We start from the raw sequence: 21,977 nt of genomic DNA on the forward strand, positions 1-21,977 counted from the left end.
GTCCTGAGCAGGTGGATGCCTGGTAAGCCCAGCTTCTGGAGGAGCGGCCGAAGCAGAGGTCAGGTGTATCCGCCCCTCATGCCAGAGGACGAAGCTCTTGTCTCCGAACGCCAAGGGGGAGATCCGAAGAGGATGCGCAGATGTGCCCCATATGTTACGTGCCTTTACTGTGGCTCCTACCCTTGGCCAGTTGGGTCATGCCAAGCTCGCAATGGACCAACAGTTTATAAAGATGTGCGATTCCAGAAGATTCCAGTTTGCCGATTTATGACAGGCTTTGCTTCTCTTTTTGAAACCGGACTGAGCAGATGTGAGCAGCACAGGGCTCTATCTCAGCTGTGTCGTTGAGAGCTGCCCCAGTGTTTTCCAGAGTGTGCTGCATAGCTCCCAAGGGGCCTTGCCCGGAGCCTGGGTGCTGCCTGGTAATTTTAAGACCTATATATTAGAAAAAAGGAAAAGTAGCACATCAAAACCACAGCCTCACTGATGTTATTACTTAGATGGTGAATATTCTTTTAAATTGAACAACTGACTTCATCGAAAGATAAATATTAAGGTATTATGTACGAGGGAGGCATGCGGTTAGTTAATAACGTGGTTTTCCAGCCAATTAGATACTCAAAACCTGAATCAGCTTTGCTATCTCCCCATGTCCTCCCCCGACCCCCAACACCTGGTGTCGGGTGGACATCATGAAGCCTCCCGCACAGCAGATCCCAGCTCTTTTGTAGCTGCCAAGATCCCATCCAGCGTTACCTGGCACCTGAACCACTCCTTGGCTTGGCTTGCATTTCTTCCCCCAGTTATTCTCTGCTCTGGAACATGGCTCTACCTCCGAAATACTCTGCTGCTCCCCTGCTCATAAATCTCGGATGCTCCCCCTTGCTGCCCAAACAACAGATTCTTGGCCTGACTTTTGAGATCTTCTCCAAGCTCGTCTGGGCCCCAGCTGCCCAGGTGTGGGTCTGCAGCTCCCCTTCCTGATGGCCCCGTACACGCCCCGCTGTGTCCTCTAGAACCCAAACTGAGTTCTGGGGCACTGGGGTGTGGCTGTTTGCCCGCATGCCTTTGTCCAGGAGGTTGTTGTTTCTGAAATGATTTCCAACTTACAGAAAAGCCACAAGAAGAGTAGAGTATTCCCATATTCCCTTTGTCCAGGTGCCTCATGTTGAGACTTCATCACGATGTGCTTGGTCCTTCCCCTGTATTATCCTCTCTCTTTTTCTGGATCATTTGAGAGCCAGCTGCAAACACGAAGCTGTCACCCTCCAAAATGCAAACCAAAATAAACACTTCAGTGTTCCTTTCCCCAAAACAAGGACACTCCAGAATGAGACCAACATAGCCATGCAGTCGGGAAATGGATGCACCAGGCCACCATACCCCTAGTCTTCAGAACCCATCCAGACTTACCAGCTTGTCCCCTTTTCCATCCGATCCAGGATCCAGCCCTAAAGCATGTGTCATATTCGACTGTGTGCTTGTGGACTCTCTTCAATCTGGGAGAATTCCCCAGTCTCTCCTTGTCTTTCGTGACCTTTAAGAGTACAGCTCTCTCATTCTGGAAAAATCCCTCAACCTGTGTCTATCCAAAGTTTTCTCATGACCTGGCTGGCTGGCCATTTTGCTCAGGCATCCCACAGAAGTGATGCTGTGCTCTTCCCAGCGGGTCATGTCCCCGAGCACAGTGTGATGACCGTCCCACCACCAGAGATGGCAGTCCTGGTCAGCACCTGGCCAGGTTGGTGCCCACCTGGTTTCTCCACCATTAAGTGGATCCAAGACCACACAGTGTCCTTTACTTCTTTAAACCGCCCACCTGCTTTAGCATCCTTCGATGGCTGCCTGAAACGACCACTACTCTGATGGCCCTTGAATGGTGATTTGGCTTTCATCATTCCTCCTGAGTTTCCAAGTTGGCCTTGTACTGGAAAGAGGATCTTTTCCTTCTCCTCCTCTTGTGCATTTGTGCGTCTTTGTATCTGTGTGAACTCATGGATTCTTACTTTACTTGATGGGTTATAACTCATTAGTGTCTGTATTTTTTTTATGCCCTAGTGGTCCCAGATTTGGCCAGCAGCAGCCCCTTTGAGGTAATTCTTAATGTCCTTTTGACTGACCTCTCTCCGCAGAGGGAGCTGGGAAGTAGAGGTATGTGTGTGCCCACACTCACCCCTACACCTAGTTCTGTGTTTTTCTCATTCCTCTGATTGCAACACAGCTCTGAGAGTGCTGGAGCCTAATCACCGTTTGTATTTCCAAATCCTCTGACTGTGAGGACCTGGCTCCCCTTACCCTTGATAGGGTTATTTTTCTGTTACCCTCCCTGTAGGTAACACAGGGACAGCCTCTGTCCCCTCTCCTGTCGCCTTCCTTGCCTCGTCCACGGCAGGGTAAGAGAAGCCTAATGGCTTTCCGTCTGAACCATCAGAGAGAGAGGAGGGAGAAGCTTTTTTTAATCTGGAAAGCTCACTCCTCTGTCTGTTAAGCACTTTGCTTGCCCCGCCCCTCAGGGGGCCTTTCCAGATGGCCCCGCCTGAGAGAACCCTGTTTTTCTAAGGTAGTTTGTTCTATTAGCACCCTTCACGTTTCTTCTTACTTTAGACTTTGAACTTGCCGTGCTCTTGATTAGCCTGTCAACTCTGGAGTGTGCGATCCCTTTTCTTTTTTTAAACCGCTTTATTGAGGTATGATTGACACATAAAAAGCTGGACTTACTGACTGCAACTCGATGAGTTTGGAGCTGAGGACACACCTGTGACACCTTCATCACCATCAAGGCATAAACGTGTCCATCACCTCCCAGCCTTTCCTCCCTCTCTCATTATTGGTATTAATTGTGATTATTACTCAGCGATTCCCAGGAGATTCAGCCTGGGGCTCTTCCTGGGGCACAGATTCTGTGTGTAGAGCTGACGTGCTGGCGTTTTAGACCTGAACGTGATTGCCTTCCTTTCTGAAGCCAGATCCTCTCTGCCTCCATTCTGAGGGTGACTCATGTCCCTTTGGAGAAGCACTTGTTGATGCAAGCGTCCCTCCCTGACATTCCAGCAGAAAATCAACCCTTTGCTGGCCTGACTAAATTTATAGTGGGCTGGTCCTGGCAGCTGGTGGAAGCAGCTGGTGGTTAAAATCTTGGACAGATTTTTTTTTTTTCCTCTGAAAAATATTTCAGTCACTCTAGTCTGAGCACCGCTCCTGGTAGAATTTAGAAACCATTTATAGCCTCTTGCAGTTGGTCCAAGAAGAGCTGCTTTATAAGAATCCCTCCACTCACCCAGAAGTCAGCTCTGCCCCCTTCGTAGCCATCTGGAACATAGCTGGGTCACTAGGAAGTAAGACAGAAAGGCCTTCGAGCTGCTGGTACAGTGTGAATTTGACCATTTTTTAGGAGTTTCATATGGTTCAAGCTAATATGTGTATATATACACATACACTTATATTTTAAAATTATTATAATGATGTTGTATGGTTTATAAACCTTTATCAGTGCTTATTAACTCTTGATTTACACACTATTCTAACACCCGCAGCCGCGTGTCTTAGTCTGTGCATGAGAAGCAGAGAACTGAAGGCAGAAAGTAGGGAAGAATCAGGCGAGTTAGCAGAGGTGTGCTGGATGACGGCCTGCGAGTGGGGGACAGGACTGAGTTGGGAGAATCCTTGGGGGCCGTGCAGTCCAGTAACCTTCGCTTTCACAGATGGAGAAGTCACCTGGCTGAGATCCCAAGGTGGGGCCGGTCTAGAACCCAGCCCCGTGGGCTTCCCGTACAGTCGTGCTCTTAGGGCCATGGCGTACTTCCTCACTTACGTCATAGTCACTGAGGATGCTGGTTGTATGTCATTAAGAAAACATTTCATTGTGTTCAAGATTCTCTGTTCAGAAAATTCGGAGAAGTGTCCAGTGTGCTTTCAAACATAGTTCCTCCCAAAGAGTTAAAATAAAAATGCCATCCCATAGAATATGCAGACAGATATCTGTTACCCCCAAACCTCCCCCCCGCCGGGACCTTCATTGTCCCCGTGGTGCCTGATGAGTGAGGTGTGGCTGGACTTCTGCCTCGGGACGAGCCTGACAAGTCTGGGTCCTCTGTGGATACAGAAGTGGGCTTTACTCTGATTGTCCCATCTCTGAAAACTTCCCCTGAGTGACGTACAAACTGAAGTTGTTCCCTGTCACTTAAAATTGTCCTTACGTATGCTTTCTTATTTATTTTGCTTATAAAAGCCGGGCACAGTCAGCACCGAACTAGAAAATAGAGATAAATCCAACAGGAGAAAACACTCATGCTGTGCCTGGCTGGCTCAGTCGGTGGAGCGTGCGACTCTTGATCTCGGGGGTTGTGAGTTCGAGCCCCACGTTGGGCGTAGAGATTATGTAAAAATAAAATCTTTTAAAAAAAGCACCACTGAAAGAGAATTACTGTTCACACGTTGGCACACAGCCTCCCTCATTGCTGGGTACTCATTCACCCTGCTGCACACATGTGTGTACATAAATATGTGTATGCGCACAAACATCGATACACGCAGATGAAATGTGGGTCATGCTACTGATGGTTTTAAAACCTCTTTTTAGTTAACGATGGATACACTCACCTCTAGGTATATGGAGATCTACCTTAATTTTTTTAAACAGCTGCCTGTGAGTCTGTTCTATAGAAGCTATGCCTTAATATGATCAGCTGTCCCCTGCTGGGGGACATTTTGGTTGTTTCTAGTTTTTTTGTTTTGGGGTTTTTTTTTTTTTTTTTTTGCTGTTATGGTCACAGTTATGATCAGCATCTTTGCTCATACCCTTAATCATCTCCTTAAAATAAATTCTTGGAAGTACCATAACTGTGTTGAAGGAAACAAAGTCTTTTATGGCTTTCAGTGTGTGTTGCCAAAGCTCCTGGGTGATGTTTTTCCACTCAGGTTTTTTCTTTTTTTATGACTTTGGAAAGTCGCTAGTGCCTGTAGTTGAGGATTCTCCTCCAGGCTGGCTCCTTCCTTCTTTTCCCCTTGTCCCCATTTCTCTCAGATTCCTTGGGCATGGTCCCAGGGCTCTGGGATCTTGTTCTGGGGGATTTGGAATGGTGGATGGGAGCAGTGGAGGAGGAAGGGAACATCACAAGGTCCATGGGAATAAATGTAAGGTGTGGGCACAGGCGTGGGCTGGTCTAATCATATTTAAAACATAGTTTCAGGAAACTTACTCTGGGCCTCCCCGCCACTCATTCATCTCAAGGCCAAGGGCAGCACTTTGTGGCGGAGCATTGGATAGACATTTTGGACTAATTCCTTGGCCTAGGATCCAGTCCCTCGACCTGGCCTTCGGGTCTGGCTCCTGTCCACCTCTCCCCTTCCTAGTCTCCGTCATCCACACTCCTGCAACAGTGACCTTTCACATTCATTGCTCCCAAAAGCTAAACTCCTTCCTGGTTCAGGGATTTCAGATAGGTGGCTTCCTTTACTATAGGCACTCTTCCTTTCTCTTACTCTTCAACCTCTGGGACATAGCCTGGAGTGGTGGTTAAAAACATGGCCCCTAGCGTCAGGCTTGGGTTTGTAACCCAGTTCTGTCCCTTACCAGCTGTGCAACCGAGGACAAGTTACTCAGCCTCTCTGTGCCTTGGTTTCCATATCCGTAAAACAAGGGTAATGAGAGTACCCACCTCACAGGGCCGCTGTGAGGATCGTATGTGGCGATATCTATGAGCACTTAGACTAACAGTTCCTGGCATGGGGTCATTATCACTGAGCTGGCTGGCTGGCCTCAGCTTACCACTCCACAAGGAAATATTCCCTTACTCCCATTACCCCAGCCCAGACATCCTGGTTTACGGTCTTAGCCATCTGTATCTTTCCTTCTTAGTGGTTACTGCAATTGTTACTAAATAAATAAGCATTTAAAAAAAAAGTCTGACTCTTGCCTAAGACTCTCAGCCCCACTAGCATGGCCCACTTCTGTCCTGTTCACAGCCTAAGAGTTGGTATGCAATCAGTATCCACTCAGGGAATGAAAGAGACGGTCCTGCTACTTACTGCCCAGAGCCAAGTTCATCAGAAAGACAAAGTCATCGTCCTCCCTGATGAACTAGTAAGACACACCTGATTATGGAAGGGGTTTCCCAGCGGAGTGAGCTGATGCGTGACCAGTGTGTGACAGTGAGCTGTGTCCCTCTGAACTTGCAAAGCCTGCTGCTCTTGGAGGCTGTCTGGTGTACACCTTCTCAGTGGATGAAGGGCCAGTGTTGTTTTTAAGTTTTAAGTTTCAGGGCGCCTGGCCGGCTCAGTCGGTGGAGTGTGTGACTCTTGATCTTGGGGTGAGTTTGAGTCCCACATTGGGTGTAGAGATTACTTAAAAATAAAATCTTAAAAAAAATTCTAAGTTTCTAATGCATATAGATCAAAAATAATGGGACGCCTGGGTGCCTCAGTCGTTAAGTGTCTGCCTTTGGCTCGGGTCATGATCCCAGGGTCCTGGGATCGAGCCCTGCATCGGGCTCCCTGCTCCGCGGGAGCCTGCTTCTCCCTCTCCCACTCCCCCGCTTGTGTTCCCTCTCTCATTGTCTCTCTCTGTCAAATAAATAAAACCTTAAAATACAATTAAATGAATTACTAGAAAATGAAACAAGATTCACAGCCACGGTTTCTCAGCCTGAGCACTATTGACATTCTGGACCAGATAATTCTTTGTGGTGGGGCTGTCCTGTGCATTGTAGGATGTTTCGCAGCATCCTGACTTTTATTATTAGATTCAGCAGACAAAATTACTCTATCAAGTTGCTCTGCCGGCTTCTAAACTTGCTCTGGGTTTCTGTGCTTTGTACAAAGCCCTCCTGGGCTGGCGCCACCTGTGGGCCACACTTGGAGTAGCAGCAGACCCTGCACTTCTGGAAAGGGAGGCCCTGAAGCCCTGCTCATGGCCCACATAAAATGTGCTATTCCAACACATTGAAAACTTTCAGGAACATTTCTGAGCCTTGGTTTTTCCCTCTCCTCTCCCAGGTCACATGTAGCGGGTGACGTCATCCAGCCAGCTATCCTTGAGGACCCGGAAAACCCACTGTTAGCTGCCTCTTCACACCATGGTGATGCCATCAGCCAGGTCTCCAGGGATCTGACAGCCCAGAGGTACATGGGGGCTGGGTCTGCATTTGGTGGTGAGACCCCGGGGCCCAGGCCCTGCGGCTGCCTCCCTCCTCTCCCCTCCCCTCGCTTGCTCACCCACCCCTACCTAGGTCTACATGCCCCTCCTACACAGGGCTAGGCCCCTTCCTTAGGGAGCTCACGGGACACCAGGAAGACCCTGGCCCAACAGGCATTTTAAAGGTTTGTTCCCTTGTGATCTTCAAGGGCCCCTATTTAAAATAGAAGTCCTCTGGGAGAGAGGACGTGCTATTTATACCTTGCCAAGGAATGACTTAGTTAGCTGCCTCTGACCTCCCAGGACACGAGCTGGGTTAGCTGCTTGTTTTGTCTTCTGGTGCTGGAGGGAGGAGAGAGGAGCCGGCAGCACAGCCGGGAAGGGGAGCAGGTCCTCGTGCCTTTGCTTGGCAAACGGGTTTGGCCAGCGGGGTCTTCCCTCACCTGCACTCCCTGCCCCAGCCACCCCACAGCAGTCACAGATGATGTCCAAGTCCACTGCGCTTATCCCCACTGGCGCTTACTCTGTTTAAACCAGGCTTGCTCAGAGTCAGCCTCAGGACTTGGCTCAGATGCGAGTACACGCGCATACACACCCTCATCTCTCTGCTCCTCCCCACCCCACTCCCCCATATATATACATAGATGTTTATTTCATGTATATATACACCCACATTTTTTCCAGTTTTATTGAGGTTTAATTCACATATGACATTGTTTAAGGTGTTATACACACATTTAATTTTATTAAAGAATTTTATTTAAATTCCATTAATTAATATATAGTGTATTATTAGTTTCAGAGGTAGAAGTCATTGATTCATCAGTTGTATATAACACCCAGTGCTCATTACATCTCGTGCCCTCCTGAATGCCCCTCACCCAGTTACCCCATCCTCTTCCACCTACCTCCCCTCTAATCCTATGATTAAGAGTCTCTTATGGTTTGTCTCCCTCTCTGATTTTGTCTTCTTTTATTTTTTCGTCTCTTCCCCTATGATCCTCTTTTTTGTTTCTTAAATTCCATATTATAGTGAGATCATATGATAATTGTCTTTCTCTGGTTGACTTATTTCGCTTAGCATAATACCCTCTAGTTCCATCCACATCATTGCAAATGGCAAGATTTCATTTTTTGATGGCTGAGTGGTATTCCATTGTATATATATACCGTATCTTCTATAGCCATTCATTTGTCGATGGACATCTGGGTGCTTTCCATAGTTTGGCTATTGTGGACATTGCTGTTATAAACATTGGGGTGCAGGTGCCCCTTTGGATCACTACATTTGTATCTTTGGGGTCAATACCTAGTAGTGCAATTGCTGAGTCGTAGGGTAGCTCTATTTTCAACTTTTTGAGGAACCTCCATACTGTTTTCCACAGTGGCTGCAACCAGCTTGCATTCCCACCAACAGTGTAAGAGGGTTCCCCTTTCTCTGCATCCTGGCCAACATCCGCTGTTTCCTGACTTGTTAATTTTAACCACTCTGACCAGTGTGAGGTGGTATCTCATTGTGGTTTTGATTTGTATTTCCCTGATGCCGAGTGATGGTGAGCATTTTTTCATGTGTCTATTGGCCATTTGTATGTCTTCTTTGGAGAAATGTTCGTTCATGTCTTCTGCCCATTTCTTGATTGGATTAATTTTTTCTTTGGGTGTTGAGTTTGATAAGTTCTTTATAGATTTTGGATACTAGCCCTTTATATGATAAGACATTTGCAAGTATCTTCTCCCATTCTGTCAGTTGTCTTTTAGTTTTGTCGACTGTTTCCTTTGCTGTCCAAAAGCTTTTTATCTTGATGAAGTCCCAATAGTTCATTTTTGCCTTTGTTTTCCTTGCCTTTGGAAACGTGTCTGGCAAGAAGTTGCTGTGGCTGAGATCACAGAGGCTGCTGTCTGTGTTCTTCTCTAGGATTTTGATTGATTCCTGTCTCACATTTAGGTCTTTCATCCATTTTGAGTCTATTTTTGTGTATGGTATAAGGAAATGGTCCAGTTTCATTCTTCTGCATGTGGCTGTCCTGTTTTCCCAGCACCATTTATTGAAGAGACTGTCTTTTGTCCATTGGATATTCTTTCCTGCTTTGTCGAAGATTAGTTGACCCTAGAGTTGAGGGTCCATTTCTGGGCTCTCTATTCTGTTCCATTGATCTATGTGTCTGTTTCTGTGCCAGTACCATACTGTCTTGATGATGACAGCTTTGTAATAGAGCTTGAAGCCCAGAATTGTGATGCCACCAGCTTTGCTTTTCTTTTTCAACATTCCTCTGGCTATTCGAGGTCTTTTCCGGTTCCATACAAATATGACATTGTGTAAGTTTCAGGTGTTATACACAGACATTTTGATTTATGTTTGTATCACTAAAACAGCTCCCCATTTGTGGTGTTGCATAGCACTAGGGAAACCATGGTGAACAGCTGCTCTCACTTGACCCTGACCTGGGAAGCTGGTGAAGGGGGCTTAGTGAAGCCTGGAATGGGGCTGCGATCATCATCATCCCCCATTTTATGGAGGGACCCAGAGGGGCAAGGGGAAGCTCTCTGAGTATTGGATGCAGGAGGACTTGGCTGCACAGCTCTGTGGCTCCAGGAAGAACTAAAGTGCCCCTGGGTCTTTGTCAGTGTTTTTGAAGTCCCCTCCTAGCCCTGGACAGTCGGCCAGTGATAAGTGCTCTTAACCCTTGCATCGAAGGCACCTCCTGTTCTCCAGGCACCGTACTGAGCGTGTCACATCGAGTGTCCCTGTAAATCCTCCAGCAAACACCCCTAGCAGGTGAGGGGTTCTGTCCTGGACCCTTTGCCCTTTGACATCTGAGCCAGTTTCCTCCTTTCATGACGCATGGGGTTCCACCTACATCACTGGCCTCTTTCAAGTCCAAGGAAGATGACGCAACATAGAGAAGCTGTGTCACCTCAGACTGTGACCAAGAGTGATCACAGGATGCAGGAAGGAACCAGGGGTTAAGCACAGATTTTATCAGTGCTGAGAACTTGGCCAGCTTTCTGGCTTCATTTCCCAGTAAAGGGATTCAGGTAGGGTTCAATGAGCGACATTGGTGCCTGGCCAGTGTTAATTCAACATTTGTCCGGAGTTGCATTGTCTTGTTTTTACTGGAAATTAATGGAAAAGAGGCAGTTCTGATGGGAACGGGGATTGGTCTGGCTTTGGTCATCAGCTGCTTTCACAAAATACTCCTTATTCATTGCTTCCATATTCGTGAATTTGCCTCTCACTAAGGTTTATTTGTAACCCCACGATCAATACTCATGGCTCCCTCATGGCCTTTTGTGAACATGTACAGAGCAGCAAGGAAATCTGAGTCGCCTGGGGGGCATGTTCCCAGCTGAGGTAGAGCAAGGTGCCCTGTCTTCTTCCAGCTCTCGTGCTGGAAACCAGTGTCCTTTTACGGTATATTTACTGCCGCGGTTTTTGTAATTTTGTGCTTTTTGTTCATGATTTTGCTGCTTCGCATGGCCCCCAATGTAGTGCTGAAATGCTGCATAGTGCATTTCAGTGCAAGAAAGCTGTCGTGGGCCTTCTGTAGGAAATACTTCTGCTAGATAAGCTTCATCTGGGCCTAAGTGATGACGATGCTGTTGGCTGTGAATTCAGTGATGTGTATTAAATAAGGCGTTTTCACACAGAAATGCACCTAACACAAGGTTACGTAGTGACCCGTTGACAAAAATGTTATGACCAGAAGCTCGAGGGAACCCAAGCCAGCATAACCCCTGGGAACAATGGTTCAGAACTAGCTAATTCGGCGTCCGTGACACCTTTCTAGAATGTAACCGCTGTGAATACCAAGAATCAGCTGCACCTGACCTTGCCGCTCCGTGGGAGTTAACTACAAAGGGCATTCTGGGCGTGCAGGGGCTGCTGAGTAACCTCAGCAGAGGCCCTGCTGGCCCACCTGTTGGGGGTGCTGTAACAAAGCACCCCAGACCAGGGGCCTCGGAAACAGCAGAAATGTATTGCTCACAGTTCTGGAGACTGGACAGGCATCTCGGTGGTCGGGTGAGGACCCTCTTCCACGTTGCAGACTTCTCACTGGGTCCTCATGTAGGGGTAGTGGCTGAGGAGCTTGGTGGGGGTCTCTTTTAGAAGGGCACTAATCCCGTTTGTGGGGGTTCTCAGGACCTAGGCACCTCCCAAAGGCCCCACCTCCTAATTCCAGCACATTGGGGATTAGGATTCCAACTTGTGAATTGAGGGGGACACGCCTATTCAGACCATAGCACCCCCTCCTCTGATCCCCCTCCTCTGATCCCCCTCTGTGTCCTGCTGAGAGTAGGGGCAGGAGAGGCGGAGGGCGAGGCTGAGACAGTCCCCTCTAGAGGTTTGCTCCCCGTAGGAGCAAGGTTGGTACTTTAAATTTAAAAATTAAATTAAAATTAAAAAAAAACCTTTTTTTCTTTAAAGTGGGGCTGGAGGGTGGTGCTTTAAGCCACTTTTGCTCCCCCCCCCCAATTGCCTGTCAGTTCTTTGGTGCCATATCCTTCTAAGACATGTTCCTTCTGAATAAGGAAAAAGAGAGATGGCACCCCCATCTCGGAGACAATTCTCAAATAAAATGGAAGGGATTTGGATGCACCCCCTCTTCTCTCTTAAAGCCACTGGAGGACATCCAAACTTGCTCCTTCCTCAGAGAAGAGCCTGGAAACCTGCTGTAGCTCATTGAGCTTCCCTTTGTGCTGTGGGCTTCCCTGGGCCCAGACCTTTGAGAACATTTTGCAAATGACTACGTTGTCCGTGGCCACTTATACTCCCATCTGTTAAGTACTTTCAAAAATGGTTTTAATGCCGTAGAATCGTTTAAATGAAATCTTGCAGCTGTACCACACTTATTAAACAGAATAGAATGGGGCACTCTGCTTACATCCCAGAACCTCCTGTGCTTTTCCTTTAGTCAGGAATCCAAGCGGAGTGGTCTCTTTAGACCCTGGAGGGCTCCCTCGGACACCGCTGGGAGGCTACTCACCTGACTCCTGTCCGTGGAGGCCAGACTTTAGTGTGCACACATTGCTGCCCTCCCCTTAGTGACTGGGGAGGTCTGGGGAGCAGCCCAGGACTCCGCATGCCTACAAGTTCCCAGGTGATGGTGCTGCTGGTCTGGGGTCCACACCTGGAGAACCGGGGGGTAAAGCAGTCCTGTCCAGATGCTGTTCTCCTCCCCTGTCTGGCTACCAACAGCTCCACATCTGCCCCAGCTGGTGGCTGAAGTTTCTGATCTCCACCATCAGATGTAAGAGCCAAGAGCCGAGGTAGCTCCTGCCCAGTGTCAGAGCCTCCCTAGAGAGTGTCCAAATTCAGAAAGTTCTGCAGTTGAAAGTACGGGGAATTCATACTGACTTACAGCCTCTGTTTTTCTTCTAGCTGCCAAGTCTTTGGCTTATTTTCTCAGCATCCATTTGCACAAGAAGATTTTCAGCTGTGGGTTTGCATGAGTGGGTTCAACTGCCTCACAGAGTTTAGCCGAACCTTTATGTGAGCAAGCGCCTTATAAAAAAACTGAATGACAAAGTGGAAGTATTATTATTATTTTTTAACTTAGAAAAGAAATCACCCAGGGGCGCCTGGGTGGCTCAGTCGGTTAAGTGTCCGACTCTTGATTTCGGCTCCGGTCATGATCTCAGGGTCATGGGATCAAGCCCTGTGTCTGGCTCCACGCTCAGCATGGAGTCTGCTGAGATTCTCTCCCTCTCCCTCTGTCCCTCCCGCAGCTCTCTCTCTCCCTCAAATACATAAACACATCTTTTTTTAAAAAAAGAAAAGAAAAGGGGTTACCCAAAGATTTTCTCTAAATAAGACTTCCAAAAAATTAAAAATAAATAAGTAACAGAATTCCTTTGTGCCATTTAAAAGAGACATGTGAAAGGTACATGCTGACAAATCCAATCAATGTGACCGGCCCCCAGCGGGCTGAGTAAATTGGGGTGCATCTCTGCACCTGCTCAGGGCCTTTGAGTTTCCAGTCCAGTGAGCTACTTTGAGATGGAGACATACAAATGGCCCCCATTGGCCACGTTCAAATATTGACAATTTCATATTTCAAATGAACACGTGATGTTGTTCTTGTTTTGGTTTTTCAGGGGCCTTGAGCAGCTTTAACGGTGTAGGGCTGAAGAAATCCCTGAATCTTGGATATCTGAGATGAGTTTCCTTGTGTCCTCTGCCTTCCCCTCTCTGCAGTCTCTGTCAGCAGGCCTGGGAGGGCGCAGAAGGAATCCTGCGCAGGGAGAGAGGCCCCACAGAGCTGCCGGTGACTGTGGTGGCAATTCCTGACCCAGATCAGAGGCCCTCTCATAGCTCTGGGATGGTGCTTATGCCCTTTCCTCTCTTAAGTAGATTGTTTTGCTTGGGTCAAGCTTAAAAGTAATTTCCCTTCTGTGAGCATAGGTTTGCTCTGTGGAGGGAGAGAGGGTAAAAATGTACTGGAAAGGAACTGATACGCCCGTTCAGGGTTAACTGTGCGCAGCCAGCCCCCAGCTGGACGTATGAAGGTCAGCGATGTTTAGGGGCTGTCCGCACTCTCTCATGGGCTGGGTTTCACATGCTGGTTTATCTCGGGGGAGACTAGAAATAGCTCGATGGGCCTGCTGTGGAGTTTCCAGCCAATTTGCAAGCCTGTCTGGGCACCTTGGATTCGGGCTTTGCCACCCTGCAGAGGCTGAGTGTCGGAGGGGCGTGCTGTGTCTCCCATCGCCCAGACGAGCCGTATCAAAGCACGTCCCTCTGCTGTCCAGTGCCCCGACCCACTGAGCTTAGCTCTCCAGAACAAAAGCGTCCAAGTGGTTTCTTCCCTCTAGCTTGCCTCTGACTTTCCATCTGAGCTGGGTCCTTGGCCTTAGCTCTCACCCGATGACGTGATCGTGTGCACTTGGAGCTTTGAGAAGAAAAAATCAAGAGCCCGTGAGGAAGGATGGTTGTGCTAAGACCTTCCAGATGGTGATATGAAATGGGAGATAAGATGCTGTCGCCCCTCTGGCCCGACAGGACGTGGTGTGTTTCGGCCTGGATCGTAGGGGTGTTATCACCCTCTGTGACAGCCAGGTCACTCTCTTGTCTGTCCCAGGACAGGGGCTTAATTTGGCAACTCCGGCCCATCTCTGAAATGCAGTTCGCTATCAGGTCCGTGGGGGATCTGCCAGGAAGGACTCAAATGCCCTGAACAGGGAATCAACAGGCAACAGTGAGTGACAGCATCTCACCAGGGCTGGACTCACGGGGCTGTCAGGCTGAACGCAAGCCCGGCATCGACATTGTCCGTGGCTCTCAGGTTCCGTGTGGGTGGAAACTGCAACCAAAGGGGACCCGCTGTTGTTTGCGAGGACCTCGGCGAGCGAGGTACTGAGTCAGGGATGGCAAGCTCTGACCAGTAGTAATGGCTCCCTAGGGATCTGTGTCCCAGAGGATTCTAAGGACCTGTCCAGCTGGACCTAGCAGGAAAGAATGCCATGATCATAAGTTACCGTCTGCCTGCTGGAAGTATGGTGGCTTTTGTGCCCTCCGGGTGTTAACACTTCTCTTTAACACAAAAGACTTAAATCAATATTTCTGTCATCGTCCAGAAATATCAACACGCTGTGTATTTGAATTCAACTTCTTTGTTATTCCACCAAGACTTGGAAAACATTGGTTAACTCCTTAACCCGGAAAAGGGGTCTGAGAGTTTTACGAGAAAGACCTTCACACGCCCTACCCCCAGCCCATTTTACAGGAGAAGAGATCAAGGCAAGGGAACAGAGGTGACACGAGGATGGATGTGTGAGGCCCTCATCTCTGGGCCCTGGCTTTTCTGTGCAGGTTTGGGGTCTGTCCAGGAGTCCCGCTGAGGGCTGGCAGGGGCAATGGCCATGGCCGAGGGCCCAGCTCCCTGAGAATGATGTCTCAGGACGAGCCCCAGCGGGTCAGGGAGGCTTGGGTGGACACAGGGGCTGACACGGAGGGGCTGAACTGTCCCCAGCTGCTTCTCATCTCTGCTCTAGCAGCGCTGCCCTCCGGCGGCTCAGGGGAGCGGTACAGGGACCCCAGGTAAGCTCCTCCTTGGGGTCTAGAAGCAGGGCTGGCTTCATGGGCATGCCACCCAGACAGTCACCCAGGGCCCGGCGCTCAAAAGGGCTCTGTGCTTATTTCAGTGCTCTGCTGTCACTGTCCTGAAATTCTCCATCCCTCTGGAACGTGGGGCTCTGCATGTTCACTTTGCGTTCATTTACATTCCTCTTTGCTTGCAAATTTGGTTGCTGGTCCTGCCTCAGACTTGGATTCCAAGAAGGCAGCACAGTTGGCCTACGGGTGGGGGAGGTCAGGGGAGGCAGAGAAGGAACTGCCATGTGTTGAGCACTTTCCAGGGCCGGGCTCTGTGCTGGGGGCCAGAGCAGCCACAGTGGCCGAGACTTTAGTAGGAGAGCAGGACACCGTAGCGGAATACAAGGTGCTCAGAGGTCGGGGCCCAGCCCAGCGTGGCCCTGCAGGGTGGGCACGGTTACCCCCACGTGGGGTGGGCCTCCTTGATTGGGTGACACCTCAGGATGACTGTGGGGTGGGCTGGGAAGGGCCTGAGAGAGGTAGGCATGCAGGGGCAGCGTCTGCTTGAGCCCAGGCCAGAAGTAGGAAGCTGCCAGGAGCATCAGGGGACTGGCTTGGTTAGAGCAGGGAGAGGGAGAGGACAAGCCTGGGAGGCGACAAGGACAGGGATGGGGCACAGGAGCCGGTGTGGGAGGCCAGGGAGTCTTCTTGCCTGGATTCCTAAGGCTGTGGAAAGTTTCAGGCAAGGCAAGGCCCTTATCAGAACTTGAGCAGGGTTATCCTGGTGACTATGGGGGTCGATGTGAGGGGACGGAGGAGGCAGGCAGAGCAGGACATGCGGCAGCCTGCTTAGAGAGGTGGCTGGGACAGAGAGGTTCCGGAGGGAGGAGGAGGTGACTCAGCAGGAAGGGGCGACAGAGAGGCAAGGGCAGTCCCAACTTCTGGTGCTGGTCTGAGTCACCGAGAGCGCTTCCCTGTCGGGGGCCTGACCTCTCTGGCCCCTGGGCATGGGCCAGCAGCAGGCTGGAGGCGGGGAGGGAGTGGGGGCTCCATTCCTAACAGAGCAGTTGAGTCACTTGTTTGGTACCTTGGGCTCCTGAGAGCCCAGTGCAGGAAGGGTGTGGCCCTGTGGTGGGACCAGCCGAAGGGAGGGTGGGGGAGAGCAGGCCTCAAGGCCTCCAGCGGGGCAGGGGCTGCAGAGCTGAGGGACACCCCCCCATGCACGCACCATGTTCTCGGGGGGGAGGCAAATACCTGTCCCCTGTGGGCACCCTCGTCAGTGGAGTGTGACTGTCCCTGGGCTTCGCCCTGTGGGTTTGGCTTTGTTCTGAGGCCACAGATCTGGGGCAGCGTCTCCCCTCCCCTCTGCCAGGGATTTCAAAGTCAGAAGTCTCTCCTTGCACTTCGGTGGAGTCCCCTTAAAATAGCAGAGCCGTGCCGTATATCACCTTTCCTCAGCCGCATTACATCAAATAAAATCTTCATGAGGCATGCACAGAGGGGGCCCGGGCAGCAGAATTTCTTTAGGAAACTAAGTTTTAGATGGGTAGTTTGAGTTGGTCAGTGGCCTGTTCACTGCTTAGGAATATGAAAGCCTGTAAGTCTTCAAAGTGTGAAAATGGCTAAGGAGCTTAAAAGCCTCCAGGAGTTTGCATTCTTCCTTTTGAGTCATTTCTTTGTAAAATATATTCTTTCAGCCACCGTCCAGTTGTTACACATCAGTGGGAACCGGCGAGGTGTCACTCCAGCTAGAAACCCCCATGTGCTTTCGCCGAGTTCTGCCCACGCACACACTGTCGTTTTTGTTCACCTGTGGATCAGCCTTGCTCCGGGCTTACCCATGGTCCTTACTCTCTGGTCTCTGTTTTTCTTCTCATTTCTGCGGGCTTCAGGGAAGAAGGCAACGTGAGTTCTAGCTCTGCCTCTGCTCCTGACCCCTGGCTTGGTCACAGCCGGCTGGGACACCCCAGCTCTCCCTCTACCTGTTCACTGAGGGCTCACAGATGCTGGGATGCTGGCTCCATGACCTTGCCTAAGTGACCTCAGCTCTCTGAGCCTCAGTGTCCTTTTCTGTAAAGCGGGGATGGTGACATTTGCCTCAAACGGTTGTTGTGAGGGTTATTTGAGGTCATACATACAAAGTGCTTGGCGCTGGGCATGCTTGACCGCGTACCCGATATGAGGTACCCAGAACAGTGCACACAGCGCTGAGTTCCCCAGTGGGGCTGAGCTTCTGCTGTTTCCGTGGCCGTTGATTAGCGAGGCCCAAGTGTGGAGGCTGAGGAGTTGCTGGCCTGGCGAGGGGAAGGGGCTGCAAGCCCAGGAGGCAGTGCGAGCAGCTTATGTTGTGGGCCCTGAGGGAGGCCCGCCTGACGGAGCAGAGCAGGTGAGGGCCAGGGGGGCGGAACTTGGGGGTGAGGCCGAGGCTGGGCCCTGCAGTACCTGCAGCAGCCACAGGGATTTGGGGCAAGAGTATGAATTCTTTCAGTGTTTTGAGTGTAGGGTGCCCATGGCAGCCAGCTCCCCTGTGGGCAGCAGTGTGGACAGCTGGAGAGAGGCTGGGAGGGCCAAACCCACCCTGAGGACTCGTTCCCAAGCTTTAGCCTGTGGACGGCATTGATAGCCTTGCTTTTTGCCGAAGGAGAAAATCAAACCTGTTTTGAGCTCTTTGCTTGAGAGTGTGTTTACAGTTGGCTGTCCTTCCTACCCAAGTCCCCCCTCCCAGGGGGCCTCTCTGCCCTCCAGGCATTTCCCTGGATGGCCAGCAGGGGGCACTCACCCCCTGAATGTGGGACCTCTCTCTCCTGAAGATCTTCGTGCAACCCCTGCCTCCCCACCCAAGGGGTCCCCACCTGTCCCTGGTGTGGCTCCTTGGTTACCCGTCAGCCTCTTGGCCTTGGCTTTTCTCGGCCTTGGGTTTTGGGGGTGTATCCCAGGGAGTTTGCAAAGCTGTACTGTAGTTCTCAATTCACAGAGTTCATTGCTTGTAAAAAAAAAAAAAAAAAGTACTAGGAATGATCATACAAAAGTCCATTCCCCAAAATCAAACAAGACAATTCACAGAGTGTCCCGAGCTCCCACACTGCCTCCCATCAAAGACACGCCAGTTTCTGCTGAAGCCTAACACAGGAGGCATTCATGCCTGGCCGGAGGGGCGGGGGCGGGTGGGCTGCATTGCAGGGGGCCTCCTCTGTGTCTACGCAAAGGCCCCATGGAACGGGGTGAGGATGGAGGGAAGCAGCTTGCTGGGTCTTTAAATAGCCCCTTCCACGTGTCTGGGGTGGATTGGGTAGGGTGAGGGGGCCTGATGAGTGTGCCATAATGAGCCGAGTTCCACTGGGAATAATTCTCCCTTTGTGTCCCCAGCACCTCACCAGCTGCTGCCCATGCAGATGTCCCTCCCCAAGCCTCTGAACATGTGTCTTTTCCCCTTGCCCCAGCTGGTGATGGAGTAGAAGCTTCCGCTCTCTCCCACCAGGGTCTGGCCAGGGACTTAAGCAGGTACCGTATAAAGCTTTCCCTCCACGGTTGCTGCCCTTGGAGAGGAGGGGCCTGGTGGTCTCTGCCCCCCTCCCCCCAGGCCCTGGTGTGAGCTGCCCTGGGGATGGCACCAGCAAGGTGGTGATGATTTGGATCTGTGATGCCATGAGTGGTCATTTGGGCTGCAGCTGATTTGAAGTTTCCCCTTGCAGGCAAGTGTCCACGTTAACAGTGGGGATGCCCTGCATGAGCAAACGGATTACTGGGGCTCTCCAGAGAGATAGAACCAGTAGGATCTATATGTACATACAGACGGAGAAATTTACGTTAAGGACTTGGCTCATGTGACGATGGAGACTGGCAGGTCTGAAGTGTGCAGGGGCGGCCGGCAGGCTGGAGACCCGCAGAGGGGCTGAAGCCGCTGCTCTGGTCTGAAGGCCGCCTGCCGGCAGAATCCCTCTTCCTTGGGGGGACTGCGGTCCCCACTTATTCCCTCATTTATTTCTATCAAGATGGACTGGTGGGTATCTATTTTATACTTTGGGTCATAATATAACACTGCTTTATTTTTTTACTTTTTAATTTTTTTCCCACCTCGTTTTAGCTTTGGCCACTGGGCTGCTGGCTCCTAGGGCTTTACTTTGAGAGGGTCCAGAAGGCCCGAGGCCTGATAGAGATACAATTAGATTTGCATTTTTAAAGGCTTTCTCCAGCTGCCTGGCAGGGCAGGACTGGTTTCAGGACTGACCAGGGCTCCCGCCCCCCTCTGTGTCCTGAGGTTCCGTGTCCCGCCCGGTGGCCCAGTGGCCCAGGACAGGACCGGGTGTGGCTGTGGTTCTGCTGCTGACGTCCGCCCTCCACTGCACCTGCGGGCTGGTGCCAAGTTCGCTCTCTGGCTGCTTTTAGCCACGGGGCCGTGGCCTAGATCCACGGATCCAAATAAAACTTGTCTTTTCCCCTCTGGTGGGTCCCTGGAGGTTTTCAAATTACTTTAAAAAACTCACCAGTGAAAATTTCATTTTGCTGAAATGGAAGTTGTTGCTTGAGCCTGGGCCAGAGTCTGAGGTTCTTACTGGTCTCACGGGTTGGAGCACATCCTGTATCCGTTCCCGTTTCCGGCTGGGCTTCTCTTGTTGGAGCTGGTGCACCTTCGGTGTGTTTTCACCATGAACAGGCATGGCCCGGTCCCCCCCCTCCGCTCCCCCGACCTCTGTGGTTTGCCTTCCCCTCTTTGGGCTTGGAGGGGAGTGGCGGAGCAGCGAGACCCGGGCACATCTTATTATGGAATTGACAGATGTTCTGTCCTTGCAAGCATGCTGGGCGACTTCCTGCTGCCTCCTCCTGCCTCTGACGACTGCTCTGGGAATGATGACACAACCCCACATTTCCAGCGCAAATGGCTTTTCTCCCGGAGTTTTCACGGCCCCCGCCCCCATCCCCCCATACCCGCTGGTAATCATTAGGATACAAGCCTTTGGGAGAACAGATGTGACTTTGAGAGAGGCCATGGGGTGGAGAGAGAACTTCATGTCCAACCCTGCCTAAAGCCAGAGCTTGTCCTGGGAGGGACACTGTCCGCTGCGGTGGCCAGGCTTCTGGCCTTCTCTTTGCCTCCAGCCCTGCCCTTCTGCAGCCTGCACACTCAGCAGACCCCCTGGCCTACGAAGTGGTCTTGAGAGCATCATGCAGCGATGCATTGAGCTCCAAGAGGCTGAAGCCAGTCACGATCAAGAATTTTCCAGTGATGCAGGTCCAAAGCCCTCCCTCATGCCAAGGCTGCCACCGCTGACCATGCATTTTTGGACCTTCTGGAGGCTTGTGGCAAAGAGCCTGGTATGTTGGCACATGGGCCAGGTGGGTGTGAACCTGAGCAAACAACGTCCCTGTCCAGAGCTGACCTGCCAGTCGGTCTGCTGGGGACCGCTGTCCCGAAGGAATGGGTAACTTGGAGGCCTGGCCAAGGGCTGCCTGGGTGGACCTGGAAGATGCAAGATGGAAGAAGCAGCTTCTTGCGAGGAGGATGTGGTTCCATGCTGATGCAGGAGGCCCAGGGCGTAGCACCCCTGAGAAAGGCCGCCCCGGACCGCCGCCTGGGGTGGGGGCAGGCAGGTGGCCTTGGCTCACCGGGGCTTCTGGGGAGATGTCCCCTGGCCCCTGCCCGCCTCGGACAGCCCTAAATTGCTCCCATCTCTCTCTGTGAACTTGTCCCCGACTTGAGAGATTTTCCTGGCAGAGGAGGCAGCACATGGCTCCCCAGCCCCGCCCTGGCTGGTCCCCTCTTCCCCCCAGGTTAGAGACGTGACCCCCCCTTGAAAAGCACTGCACATCCTTGCACTCAGGTGCATCTGCCAGCAGCCAGCTCAGTGGTTAATTTTGTTGGTGGGGTCAGGACCCTCCTCTCTGTTTTAGATGCTGATGCTCTCTGGCAGCAAGGTACTGTGCTGAGTGGACTCGTGTCTAATCCGGCTCGTTCCTTATTCACATAAGCCACGTGTCATTACACACATTCTCCTGCCTGAAAGACCACCTCTTACAGGCCAGACTGGACCCGGATATGCTATAGAGTGTCACCCTCCTGGTGGGACAGGCATGGGCCACCCGACCTGGGGCTTCTGGCTGCCGGTCGGTCTCGGGAATGGGAGCCGGTGTTTGGGCAGCTGGGCAGGCGCATCTGGAAGCCCCACCTCGCTGGCTTCAGCAGAGGGGCACGGTGGTGGGAGGCCGTTACTTCACCAGTGGAGTCAGTAGAAGGTGGCCTCCTCAGTCTGGGCAGAGCAGGTGTGGGGAGGTGGGACCCAGGCCCCAAGCCATGTCCTTCCTTTTCCCTCTTCTGGGAAGGAAGCTGGGGCTTCTCTGGAGCACAGCTTGGAGAAACTACAGAGCTTCAGTTTTGTGACCCCTGCTGGATCGGAGTCCCAGGACCCCTCGAGCAGCCTGGGAGTCTGACCTGACATGGGGAGCAGACGGTACAGGGGAGCTGTGAGGAGCCAGTGAGGGTGTGGCTGGAGGTGCCGAGCTCAGCTTCCGGTGCGTGGAAGGTTTCAGGGCAGTGCAAGGTCTGGGAGCTCCCACTCCATTCCTGGTAATGCCCTTGGCCCCATATTATGTTGGCTGCCATGTGATAATTTTAGATTTTTGCACTTTAGGAGGCTGCTTTGCTTCCAAGCCAAGTGTATGCCTTGGAGCCCCCGGTCCCGGCTGGAGGTAGGAAGAGAGAGGGGTTGCCAGCTGCAGGCCTGGTCATAGGCTGCCCAAGGGGAGGTGGAGAAATAGACCTGCACACCAAGACAGGGCCCCAGGGAGGGAGGGTGGGAGCAGGGCTTCTCACCAGAA

At 51.4% G+C, this 21,977-nt stretch overlaps 1 protein-coding gene across 4 annotated transcripts in view; it reads left to right on the forward strand.

The window, feature by feature from the left end:
- Positions 1–21,977, forward strand: part of LOC110592778 (transforming acidic coiled-coil-containing protein 2) — a 162,569-nt gene that overhangs the window by 55,475 nt on the left and 85,117 nt on the right. For all 4 annotated transcript variants that reach the window (XM_044916172.1, XM_044916170.1, XM_044916171.1 and 1 more), the window contains exon 3: positions 6,994–7,119. Coding sequence is in view for 3 of the 4 variants with exons in the window: in XM_044916170.1 (XP_044772105.1) it covers positions 6,994–7,119 (126 nt within the window). In the remaining variant the exon portion in view is untranslated. The remainder of the gene's footprint in view (positions 1–6,993; positions 7,120–21,977) is intronic.

This window comes from Neomonachus schauinslandi, chromosome 6 (assembly GCF_002201575.2).
Source record: "Neomonachus schauinslandi chromosome 6, ASM220157v2, whole genome shotgun sequence".
In the NCBI taxonomy this organism is placed as follows: Eukaryota; Metazoa; Chordata; class Mammalia; order Carnivora; family Phocidae; genus Neomonachus; species Neomonachus schauinslandi.